The 14360-nt window shown below is 26.0% G+C and overlaps 1 protein-coding gene across 3 annotated transcripts in view; it reads right to left on the bottom strand.

The window, feature by feature from the left end:
• LOC114132237 (probable phosphorylase b kinase regulatory subunit beta) overlaps window positions 1-14360 on the bottom strand; it is a 40905-nt gene that overhangs the window by 20440 nt on the left and 6105 nt on the right. For 2 of the 3 annotated variants that reach the window (XR_007605647.1, XM_050205824.1), the window contains exons 2-9: window positions 7604-7739; window positions 7112-7319; window positions 5556-5752; window positions 2693-2852; window positions 1844-2041; window positions 1634-1772; window positions 334-596; window positions 120-134 (exon numbers count right to left, since the gene is read on the bottom strand). Coding sequence is in view for 2 of the 3 variants with exons in the window: in XM_050205824.1 (XP_050061781.1) it covers window positions 120-134; window positions 334-596; window positions 1634-1772; window positions 1844-2041; window positions 2693-2852; window positions 5556-5752; window positions 7112-7319; window positions 7604-7739 (1316 nt within the window). In the remaining variant the exon portion in view is untranslated. The remainder of the gene's footprint in view (window positions 1-119; window positions 135-333; window positions 597-1633; window positions 1773-1843; window positions 2042-2692; window positions 2853-5555; window positions 5753-7111; window positions 7320-7603; window positions 7740-14360) is intronic. The other variant, XM_050205825.1, reaches the window with a different exon arrangement.

Below are 14360 nucleotides of genomic sequence, written 5' to 3'. Positions count from 1 at the left end.
GCCATGGCAGATGAAAGGATCGTGTTAGTTTCTAATAAATTCAATAATGATTAGAAAGGTACACAGAGTGTATAAAAATCATCACACCATGCTTTTGTTCAAATTTTTGTTTTACTTACAGAACTGTGCCTTGTCTGGTTCGTTTATGAAAACATGTGAAACAAAATAAATATTATATAATAACTATTGATTAAGTATCGCTTTCATAATCGTTTTAATAAGAATACTCCATATAATTATGGTATATAATATTATTATCGAGTACTTTAGTCGTGAAACAAATTGACGTGTGTATTTAATATATAAATAAATTATGTAGCTTATATTTTTTACCTGAAACGCGGAGTAACGTCCCGGCCGTTTGGGCCTGTTATAAGATGGTAGGTATCGACGAATTGGGTCCAGCTCGTTTATGTGCAATAGGTTAGATGTGAGAAGCTGGGCAATGACGTATAACGCTTGATTCCACAAAAACAACGGTGGGTCCTGGTCATTCTCATACTCGGGACCGGCTGACCTCAGTTGACTGCCCGGGTCCGCCCTTTCGTATTCCACGTTCTCCTTGGTAATGTAATAAAACATTGGTATGTAAGGATCTGAAATGGATTTTAGAAAATGACAATGAAATAATAAACTTAAATTCCGCGAATATGCAAACTTCAGAATGAATTCGTTAATAATATGTTCAAAATTCAAAATTTAAGCAACAATAAATTATTATATTTACATTTTGTAGTGATTATTTTAAAAATATTTTTTATTTTTTGTTTAATCTTGAGAAAATGCAGTCAATTTGATTTAATTTAATATTCATATTGAATTAAGTATTATAACCTAACATAACTATAGTTTAGATATTGAATAATATATTTGGACATCTGCAAGTATTCATATTATTGAGTTGCATATGACTATAATATAAATACAATACGAAATAAATATTACACTTACATTTCCAATGCAACTTTAATAGAAATATAGGGAAAGCTAATTATTTCAAGTTAATTTTGAGAAAATTAAAATGCTCATGAAGTCGGTTGAATTTAATTATAATAAACTAGTTTATATTAATTTTGTATGGTCTACACTTCTTATGGCATATTATAGTCTTATGCATATTATCCCCATTGAACTATAAACCCCATTCACTAGCCATATGGGTTTCAAATAGTAAGCGTATCATGTGAATTCTACCGGTCAATAATTTATTATTAAAATTTAAATAAACTGAATTAGTTTTAATTTATGAATAATAACATAATACGTATACCATAGTTAAGTTGGTTATAATATTTTGAATGAGATCAACATTTTAATCAAACGTTGAAACATGATAAAACTTAACTATATATTTTATCAAAAATGTATAATACATTATAATATTATCTTCGGATAAATGATTGTGGTACATAAGTAAGACACTCACATGCACAAGATTATTTACTTCAATAGGTATTATCATATTATTTTCATTTTCACAATTGTTGATATCAGTGAAGTAAACTAGCTCTTTTTTGTTATCGATAAACTTGGAGGAATTTACATGTTTCATAATACTATGAATTAATAGATTTCCATGTGTTAAATTCTATTATTAATAATATAATATAAAAAATATAATTTGAACTCAGACCGCCGAAACTGTCGATGGTCATGACGTCCTTTAATAGCGTTTTGTACTCCTCGACTTGATGCGGTAAGTTTTTGAACACTCCGTCGATTATCATATACAAAAAATATAACGGCCATTCGTTCTCTATGTTTTCGAAATCCTAAAACATAGGTTATATTACCAAATTAAAACATATCATCGAACATTTTGCTAATGTGATTTATCACTGACCTTGGTCTCTCCGACGTTGTAGAACTTTCTCTTTTTATCCTCAAGGACACATTTGTAACCATCCCTCTTAAACCGTTTGAATCCATAACGGCCTTTGAGCTTCTTCACAATGTTGGCTTTGGTATATGACACCAACACATCTTCGTGAGTGGCGAAGCCAGGGTAGGACACGGTTGATATTAACGCTGAATCGACGGCCTAAAAGAAAGGTAGGTAATGTAAGTATATATATGGTAATCACGATGAAAATGAGCCGATATTCAAACTGACACAAAAATTCAACTGATATTTTAGTAGATCCAAATTTTGACATAAATTGAATCATTATAAAATATTATTTCCAGAATGAAGATTTCTAATCTACTTGAACTGTAGGTAATTTGCGATTTTAATTTCAATTAAATCCAACTCTGGTATTTACTATATTGTGATAAAACGGTTTATTGTAAAAACCTATCTTATCAGTATCTAAAATTTTGTCATCACATAATAAATTTAAAAAAAATAAATTATAACATTACGTATATTAGATAATACTGTATTTATAATATAATCTGATTTGGTGTTCAACCATCATAAGTATTGGGTCTAAATTTGATATCCGATTTTTGAATTATATCAGTTAAATCCAAAAACCGTGTATACTTTTTTACATAAAAATATTTTTTGGGTATATTAATTTTTATTTTGGAATAATAAACTGATTTATTGGAAAAACGTCGTATAAGCTATCATCACTAAAATATTTAAATGTTATATAATATTATGATATTATGTAAGTAAAAATATATAGAGTTATATAACACTATAGTATATTATAGGAAATGGCAAAAAACAGCATTTACTCACTTTCGAACTAGATTCTCGAGGCAGTAGTGTTTCGAAAATACTTCTATTTCTGTTGTGTGCGTCAATGTCTACGTATATCACAGACCAAGAGGCTCCTTTGTCACCGAACAGATTGCAGCCGTTAATAGATTCCAATGCACTTTTGGCCATACCGATAGAACTAAACATTTATATTATAATGTAAACGCATATCAGTTAATTTTACCATTTAGTTCTACTTCTAAAATTTATAAATAACAGATAACTTAATTTTTATTCAAAACTTGAAAAATGGGTCCACTAATGCATCGATACAATAAAAGCAACAACGACACAGCCGAAGACAAAGCCAAAGCCAAGAAGTGGCTATCTCATTAGCGCGGCGGAAACTTAACACCAAACCAAACAAAATTAAAAACAATGTCAATCCATGGAAATGCCTAAACTCAATAGAAAAGAAGAAACCATAATCAATCAACAGACTCCGAATTGGACACACATATCTAACGCATAGCCACTTGATGAGTAAAGACGAACCCCCATTATGTGACACATGTGGTATTTTTCTAACGATGAACCACATCATCACCGATTGCCACAAATACAACCAGGATCGCAACCCCACATCTCTGAACAAATCTGTTAAGCATTTAGCCCAAACCCACAGGACACAAATAAACTAATTCTATACTCTTAAAAAAACCTGAATTATATAATTTAATTTAAAAAAGTGTAAAGAATGTAAATAACTTTATAACCTAACCCATAATTCTTATACTAATGACCTAGATGTCGAATGTCGATGTATTCATTAAGATCAATAAAAAAAGCGGGCAAGTGGGTACCGTTCTGCTGTACATTAGGGGGGGGGGGTTGACCTCGGACTAGGGTAGGTTAAATTTGAATGCAATGATAGGTATCATTGTATACGAAAAACGATTCTGAACGAAGATGATTTGTCAGCCTAGGATATAATTTCCAGTGGTTGGTGAAAAAGGTGGTTTATGTTTTAATGGCCTGAATACATCAACATTTAAGTTCTTTTATAATTATTGTAAGCTAAACTGTCTTATGAAAAATCTTGTATTAAATTTTCAACTCTTAGCTACCTATACAAACATTTTTATGAATTATACCAACAAAATAATTTGCAAATATTCATAATTTTGACGAATTTTTGTCAATATTTGAACTTCAAATGCTAAAAAAAAAATTGTGCCTATGTATTCTTATAATTTTTTAATCACTATAAGAATAACATATGAGGAACTTTGTATACAATTTTCAAGTATTTTGATAGGGCCAAAAAAATTTTATCGACACTTCAAAAAAAATTTTTCAGAAAAATTGAAAATTTCAGTTGTCTATAAATAGCTCAAAAATTCTTGAAAATTCAATCATGTAAAGAAAATGCCAATCTAAATAACTGGTAACATTTTCATGTATCTACGACTTATACTTTTTGAATAATAACAAATATTTAAAATCGTTTGTGGTTAAACCGTTATTTAACGCGGTTTTGTAAAAATTTAAATTTCAAACACTCATAAAAATTTTTTGTCTGAATCCGGTAGAGTTTTTTTTACAGATATTTGAAGAAAAATTTATGGAGAACCTTGTACCAAATTTTTAAAACTTAGTTATAAAAGAAAAAATTTTTACGATTTTTCAACCACAAAATTACTTGCAAATTTTCGCAATTTTGACATATTTCGTATAAATTCGAACTTTAAGCACTTATAAAAAAAAATTGTGACTAACTATTTCGGATTTTTTTTTATCACTTTAAGAACAACTTATAAGAAACTTTGTATTAAATTTTCAAGATTTCCTGGTCAGCCAAAAAATTTTTATCGTCATTTAAAAAAAAAATACTTAGAAAAATTGAAAATTTCAATTGTCTATTAATAGTTCAAAAAAAGTCAAAATTCTTTGAAAATTTAACTGTGTTTGGAGAACGCTAATATAAACATTTGGTGAAAATTTCAAGTATTTACATCGATTAGTTTTTGAGTTATAGCAAAATAAAAAAATCGATTTTGCCGAAAACTGGTTTTGCGTAAAAATTGCCGTTTTTTGTCATTTTTATTTTGTTTTTCTCGATTTTTTTGAAAACTGTTGGAAAATGTTAACTTTTTACCTCTATAATGCACCAAGGATATTCATTTTTACATCGGAAACCACCCCCATAGTTTGAAATTGGAGCATTATTTCGACTAGTTATGCTGTACACAGACAAAAAAAAAAAAAAAAAACACACACATCATTGTAAAATCAATACATTCATCACTTCGTTCAGAATCTAAAACTCTATAGCCTATTTAGTATACTATAACTTGTAACATTATTCAATATTGACTAGATAAGGTTAACATTATACGGGTAATGTTGATATTTCATGTTTATAACGAAAATTTACACATTAACCAAAACGGATAGCTAATGTCGACATTTTCCAAATGTTAACATTACCCATAACATATATATATATAATTATTATCTGGTAAGCAAATTTAAATAAACAATGAATAATGATAAGAACAAGGCAGATATCTAGTCTTGCGTACTTCTATATACTGTATAAATATATACCTATGGAAAAATGAGAATCCCTCAATAATAAATACCAATATACATAAGTAAAGATTTTATTATCCTTAAATCAAACTAAATTTTTAATTGCCATCTTCCAAAATTCAATATAACAATAGGTATTATTTGTTTATGTTAACGGTGGATTTTTCAGAATTCGGATAATTGGAGATTTTTGTCTATTCAATAAAAGTAAGAAAAAAATATTTTCAATTTTCATAACCTTGCATAGCGCCGTAATTGATGCAATGCTCATAATTTTTCATAATAACATTAACAACACAATACAAACCTTGCATGAATTTCAGGAGTGTTGTCATTGTACGAACTACCCCGTTCCCACATAGCATAATCTGGCGTTCGATAAGCACGTTCTATATAGTATACTAAATTTTGCACAAACGCAACTTCGTCTTTCGTATAAATTATTTGTAACCCCGATGTAGTCATTTGGACTAAGTATATAAGATACAACGATACGGCATCAATCTGTGTAAAAATAAACAGTTTAAATTCACTACATATATTATAAAATATAGGTATATTTCAAATCTCCATTCTATTATACATATTATATAACAATAACATAGTAAGTGTATGCATCTACTATAAACTGTATAGTGTATATCTAATGTTTTAGCATTTAGAATAAATAGTGTTTCTATACAAATGCAACAATAATTGTAACAAAAATTCGATCAACAAAATTACATTTCAGATACTTAAAACGTTATGATGAATTAAATTTTAAATATAATGATGAATATATTAAGTGTGTATTTTATAATATTTACTAAATATTCATCGATTTAATCCACGTAATATAGCTTCGATTAGCCTATAACATCATCTAGGTTAGGTATCGAATCACGAGGCATGTGATATAATTGATATCAAATTATATAGTACTATATTATGTCTGTGTCTGAACTATAATATGCGTTATCTACATGAATAAATTGAAGTATGAAAAATATTTTAATCTAGAACCTGTTAACCTTTCTACCATAATTATTATACCAAAATGGCAAAATGTAAAGTGTTAATTTAATTGTACATTTAATATTGAAAACATAATACTAATTACTAGTATTACATAATTAAAATATACCTAAGAGGCTAAAAAATTATTATTTGCAACTCACGCATCATCTAATATAATTAATAAATATAAAAAAGGAGATTAAAATTAAATTAGATCTACATTCTATATAATATATATAATTACCCATGATATACCTATATTAATAATGTGTATTATATATTTTATAAAATACATTTCTTAGCATTTCTTTGAATTTTTGGTTCATTTAAAGCTTAAATTTATACTTTAAAATATTGTTGTGTTTTTAAACAATTTCGAATGGAAATATTTTAATAAACAATACATTTTTATCAATATTGATTAATTCTTATGCTTATAGTGTAATAAAAAAACGAGTGGGAAACCTAGGAATCACTCTTCCCACACAAAAAAAAATCGATTATACATAATTATCAAGTAGTATATTGTACTCGGTAATAAATGAAAATTGTAATATTAATGGTAATAATAATATACATAAACAAAACAAATTTTAATTATAGACCTACTTAAAAAAATGTCTAATTACGCTACTCCTATATTATTAAGTAGGTACTTATGCATATAGAATAGAAGAAAAATATGTAAAAAACATTTGTGAGTTTACTGAGACTAAAAATATTATGATTATTTTTACGAATTAAAAATATCAAAGAAATAATATTATTTACAATTACAAACATAAAACATTACTTCAATTACCAATGAATAAGTTTTCTATAACTTACAATATGAAATGAAATTAACAATGTGCAATTCATTACCTGTAAATGAGGATATCCTTCACCGGAGTGAACAACATCACCATTTTCCAAATTAAATTTTGAATGTAATGCAAATTTATTACACTGATGTTTTTTAAAACATTCTATTAAATCCGCCTGTCTGATCCAACATGCCAATATTCCTCTCATGCACTTCACCGCAGACTGGCCCAACTCATAAGATTTTCCTCTGTCGTCATCTATTCGTCTGTAAGTATACAATAACAAAGATATATAATTAGCATTATCTTATATTACTAACATTAGCTTTTATTTAATAAATATTGTTGATGATTCAATTGTATAATATTTTTATTCATTTAATAAAGGAAACAATAATTTATAATATGGCTTGCTAATTAAAGAAAACTAAATTATTATTACACATGAATATTTATAATTATTTATTATTGTAGGAACATAATATGGCAATAACAAAAATAATTTTACTTTGTAATACGTCTTAAATAAAATATTAGATAAATATATTACCTATACGCTTGAAATAAACTCCAAATTGCAGCAGCACAATAAACGCTATCTCTAACGCTAGCCACTTTTTTGTCATCCGACATAACTGGAAATAGACCAGTTATTGCACTTTGATATCTCAACAATTGTCTTTTCACTGTAAATTAAATAATTTTTTTTTTAGTTAACAATATTTATTAATAATTTTAATATTTCTGCTGAAAGTTATACTAATAATTCGATAATAATAAATCACCATAAAAACTATTTGCGTTCCATTCGAAACGGATTAAATCATGGGATTTCTGCTTCATTAACATTATTATTCTTACGAGATAAAAAACTTAATTTGCTTATTAACTAGGTCGATTCTCACTCAATTTTAATAATTACTTTTTTGAAACTGTTTAAAAAATATTATCATAAAAATAATACTTATCTTGAAAATTTAAAAAACTAAATAAAAATTCAATTAAAAATGTCTAATTAATTACTGATTTTTCATTGAGTTACTAAGGGTAGTACTTACGAGACTTCTTGTACACGTTTCCTTCTTTATGGTAAAATATTTTTAAGAGCTTATAAGAAGTCTAGACTTAAAAACAATTTACCAAATTTTTTTTTTAGAACAGTATTTGTCATATAATTAAAGTGAAATTGATTTATATTAAGAATCAAAACAATTAATTCATAATTTTTGATTCAATTGTTTTTTGTTTAAAATTATATGACGATAACACAATAAAATATTAATATAGGACGAGCGAATATGAACAAGTTTTGAATGAGCATTGAACAACCATATAACAATATTATCCTTATTTGGTAAAGTTATAGGTACTAGAAAATATTACAAACGTATTTTTAGTAGCGGCCATAGAATACAGATTATAAGTTTAATTATTATGTAAATCACAAACTTAAATATTAATGCTCGCTAGTTTAATGCTATAATATTACTAATTATTCATTATAATCTTTTTTTAGTGGAAGGGGGGGAGTTTGACTGTATACCATGAAATATTTACTTACCTATGTATGCATAGATTAAGTATTCAAATATTTAATAATTATTTTAGTACAAAAAAAAATAAAACACGACAATCTATATCAATTAAATAAAATATTAATTTAAATATAAATTTAATAACGATATTGATTATCAAATAAGTTTAAATGAATATATTTTGAAAAATTTCTATAACTGCATTACAAATTTCTAGTTAATCAAAATTTTAAAAAATAATAATTTTGTTAAAATTATCTACTAGAGATTTGAACATGTTTTCATTAATACAAAAACACAAAATAATATAAATCTGAATTCATACAAGTAAAATGTCCAGAAAAAATAATCAAAATATAATTAATAATTATTAGGTAACCTACCAGAAAAATTGTTTGGCCCAATAGGCATGAATAAATATACAGTATTATGTGTTCGTAATCAGGGGCTTCGTTTTTGCTAAAATTAATTATATTTTCAAAACTAATGAGTAAATAATTGTATATATCATATTCTATTAGAATAAGTTGTTACCAGAATAAATACAATTATAAAACGCATGATAACAAAAACACCTGGGAATTTAATCAAATCTGATGACAGTAAACAAGTTTAACATTCTTAATCGGTTTAGAAGTGACAGCAGAGTGCATATTATTATTATACAGCAAGCTATTGTGGTGAAGTATAGTCATTATGTCATAAATAACTGATAATTAATTTCACACCACACAATCTCGGTGGATAAGTGTATGCAAATTTGGTATAATCGAAAATTGATACAACGATAATTTAACTTTAAAGCCTAATTTATATGTTGCCTATCTAACGCCTAGGAAATAATGAAATTCAAGCGATAAATATTAAATATATATTTAGTTTGTTATTGGTACTAATCCAATATGCTATCTGCCTGATATAGATCAATGTGGTTAACATTAACCATTCGCTATCTTTAACATAGGTAGAGGCATAGAAAAGGGTTGAGCGAGGAGGCGGATAACTCCACGTGGTCAACGAGAATAATTACATTTTTTTATAATGAGTCCTTGTAAGGGTTTCTAATGTCCTCAAAGATGCATATTATACATAAATATATCCTAAATTATAATAAGTCAATCATTGACAAATTTTGTCCCGAAATCCGGTAAACACTCATAATCTGCGTCTGAAATCTGAATACATAAATTTGTATAATATATATTAACGTGTAGAAAATTTATGATGATATATAACGCTAATTATGGGAAGTATTTTTTGAGCAAATTTTTTTTAAATTCTGAGCAAAACAGTAAATTTATTGATTTTACAATGCATGTGTGTTGTTTATTTTTCTCTTATGTATAGGTACATGATAATTAACTGAAAAATGCTTCAACTTTCAACCTTCAAGGTAATTTATAATAGAAAATTTTATCTAGTACGAGATAAAAGTTTAAAATTTCCTACTCAGAATTATTTTTTTTAACATAATGAACCATAATAAGCCATTGTTTATCATTTAAATCAAATTCAACACATCCATTAAACTATTAAAGTGACCATACTCAATGATTAAATACACTTGACATCTAATATACAGCAAAGCAAATTCCCTGTTATATATATTTTTTATTCTACAACTATGTATTTGTAATAAAATGATTCTTCGTGGGGGGTAGGTTATGTATGGTTCTATTTATAGACTTATGACAACTGAATTATAGATTATATTTGAAGTCTTAGCCTTAAATAACTATAATAATATTTTCCTTTATAAATATTGTTCAAAATGTCCTTAAAAAAGTACTAATAATAGACTTTATAGACAGGCGTTTGCCTGCCATTGTTTTAAAATAAATAATCAAAAAAAAAATCTGAAGAACTCTCTCCTATAGCATATAACCGGTATGAATTTGATGATATAATATCATTATATATGAAGAAATCAAATCATTCCAAGCGAAAGACACTAACGATATAAACTTTAAACGCTTATCAAATAAAATTGTGCATATGTCTTAAATATTATTAAATTTCTGTAAAAACAAATTTTGAGTGACATTGTATCACATATCAATTAACGTGTCTAGCTTTAATATGAGGATAAAACAAACTAATTCGAAAATCAGTCCAAATTTTTTTTTAATGACTGTGTTTAGAAATTGATCAAACAAATAATGATGGAAAATGTCTAGTCTCAATGAAATATTTTTAATTAAAACACAATAACTAGATAAGTAATATTAAATTTTAAATAATGATTGCTATTTTTCATTTAAATATCCATTTTTTTTTTCAAAATTTATTATTCAAACACTCATAAAATATTAAAATATAATGTGACTGCGTTAGGTTAAGTTAAATTTTTAATTTCAATTTTGAAAAAACAATTATTATAGGTAATAATTACAATTTTAATCATTTTATATTTATATTATTATATTGAAAACAAAAAAAAAAAATTAAGCTTTTTAATTTTTGTAATTTTGAATAATATTAAGTAGGCAAGCGCGACACTAAAATAAAAAATTAATTTTGAAATCATTGCTATGATTTTTTGTTTTGATTTATAATTGTAATTGTTCCAAAATGTAGTATCACTAAGTAAATATTATTTTTTATTTTTTATTGTGTACCTATATAATAATTTCTATTTCAACTTTTTTTTAGCAAAACAAGAACATATTTTCATCATATTAAGACGTATTTTAGTTGTTAAGCCACCTACCCCAATAACTCTTCCCAATTTCTGCATAATATGTATGTATTATAACAATACAATATATGTAATATGTATTAAATAACTCTGGTCATTAAATAAGAAAACTGGGAATTTAAAAATACAATTCATTGTGTATTATTGTATATTTGTATACAATAACTGTAACATAGCCAAGAGGAAAGTTGTGATCGTTTTGCTAATTTATGTAGTAGCACATCGAAATGTCTGATGACAATAATAGTTTTCCATCTAAACTTTGCAATACAAAATCGGGTCTGAATATCTGACAACGCGCGATTGTTTCATTCGGTTTTCAATTAAAGTTTCAACTCACGCGTTCGTTTTTCTTTAAGAAGTGATGTGGTCGAACATTTAGTCTAGACAAACACTAACATAAAAGTAAACAGCTTAGATACATAAACAAAGCAAAAAAAAGCATGCCAAATCAATCAATGCGTACATTATAATCATTATTTTCATGTTACCCAGTACCTACAGGCTATACTCACTGTTGAATTCACGATACTAATCGAAAAAAAATTCTACTAATAACGATGATTGACTATAATTAGAAGTATTTGAAATTACGTTTTGGCTATAACGATATAAAAATATATTGATACATTTCTGAATACAACAGGCTCTAAAACTTATTAATATTATAATATGTAAACAAATAAAAAGTAATTAATTTTTATACTTGTGAAAAAAATTTATTTTGGTATTGAAATAGAAAATTTTGAACAAAAAAATCAAATCTAAAAATTAAAACGAGGTACCTATATAATGTTTCATTATAAAATTATCGATTCCAGTGGATATCATATACATAGTAGGTATACGGAGTTGCCTATACAAAGTTTTTTGACTCGCAGAACCCTATAGTATTTTCCGAAAAATACAAAAACATCCTATAGTAGTATACTTATATCTTGTATTTATATTTATGTTTTATAGCTAAGTTTTCTTAAGCTAAATATAATCAAACATATTATATTATAAAAATCAATAAATCATTGTATTAGACACGCGCTATATCTTTAGTAAAATAATTTTATATGACATGTATAATGATTGATTTATATTTAAAAAACTTTCACAGTACCTCTAATTCAAGTTCGTGGCATCTTGCTTGAGAGTCTAAGCCTTATACACGTATTAATGTAGTATTTACTATTCACCTAACCAGCAAACAATATCCTTAGAAATGTTATATCTACGCTCCATAATATTTATGCACCGTCACAATACCGAAATCTAATTGAATTAACAGTTCTCTCAATAACACTCATATAGCCTACTAAATACTAAATAGACGAAAATATTATAACTATAATAATTATAGTAGACAGCAGTCATCATCATATTTATGTCGCGACGATGGACAAACGTAAGTTAATGTGTTTTGTTTTTACAATTTATATTAAGTATAGAACAATATGCGACGTAATCATCTGCACTTTATTCCCTTATCATTTTTATTGAGTACAAATTAATGATCCATTAGCTACCACTAACCTTTTGTCTTGGAACACTTTAATCTATATACATAGGTATATTACCACCACAACTGTTTACAAATCGTAACAATAAGATAAGTCAAGTAGGCATAATTTATTAGGTAATATAATATACTAATATGTACTTCCAAGATATATTATTGAATATGATAAAACATAATTATTATATTCTGCAATCACAAATCAGAAACTCTTAGCTCCCGTAATACAATTATTAACTATGAGTTTGCAAATAATCTATATTATAATATACTATAGTCTATAACATTATAGTTAATATTAATAGATTTTCAGATTTATGTTTCAAATATTTTGAGTAATATTTCTGCATAGATTTTTTTGACTACTATGACTTATCGTAAAAATAACATAGGTCGGAGTTTTCTTCGAATTATTATTCTCGATAAATTCAATTCGTATATACCTAACCGAATGCGTTCAAATTATTTAATAACGTTCAGTCATATTACTTTAATGTAAAAACTAGAACATAAAAGAAATTCACTTTATCACTTTATACTTCTTTTTAACCCTAGGCAAATAAAACTTTTAAACATAATGCAAAATAATGCATAAATTATTACTTTGAATTTAGAATCATTAAAAATCCATAATTCATACACATTGAAAATGCAAAAAATATACTTCGAATTATAAAAAATTACAACTAGTGATTAACACTTGTCGCTTTACTCCTCTACTCCTCGTCATCTCCAAATCGCTCCACAAATCAAAAACATTCATCTGTTTCCAGCATATTTAGTTATTTGATTTTTTTTTTTAGCCTATATTTAAAATAAAACCAGTAATAAGCAATGGATATACAGACAATATACAGTGCAGTACAAAAGATAAATATAAATATAAATATAAATTACTAAAAAATGTCTAAAATTATTTTGTCATTTTACTATAAATGCCTTAATTATTTGTATTAAAATTAGTTTCTTTAAGAAAGAAGGTTTGAAATAACTTTACCTTATACAAGTAGTCTATAAGATATATTAAATATATTAAGAATATGTACCTGGATATACAGATAATTACAAAACAAAAAATATGTAAATTTAAAGCAGCTATTTACGAGTTAAATATTATGTATCCTCAATTTTTTTAGATAAATTATTCGAAATATAGTTTGTTTTAAAAATATTACAATATAACAAATATAACAATATTACAGAGCACTGCAGTAGATTAACTTCCAAAAATCGATAATCTCTGCAACCAACACTGGCCGTAACATATTAAATATATATCTAGTATCTAATATATAAGAACAAGAATTAATTTCAATGGTATGATTATATTTAATGGAAGGTTGGAGGTATATTATATTAACGATGAAAATAGTAGACACCTACATTTACGTATACGAGAAAAAGAAATAAACACTTTATTAAAAAAAGTGTAAAAAATAGTAAAGCGAATGCCTTAAATACATATATACACTGTTCATATATATCACTGGATCTGAGATCGTTGATAGAACAACAACCTCCTCATCTATTGATCACATTCCTAGTAATAAACAAGCACCTCTTGTTT

Source organism: Aphis gossypii, chromosome X, assembly GCF_020184175.1.
Source record: "Aphis gossypii isolate Hap1 chromosome X, ASM2018417v2, whole genome shotgun sequence".
Classification (NCBI taxonomy): Eukaryota; Metazoa; Arthropoda; class Insecta; order Hemiptera; family Aphididae; genus Aphis; species Aphis gossypii.
This window is presented reverse-complemented; position numbering and strand designations above follow the sequence as displayed.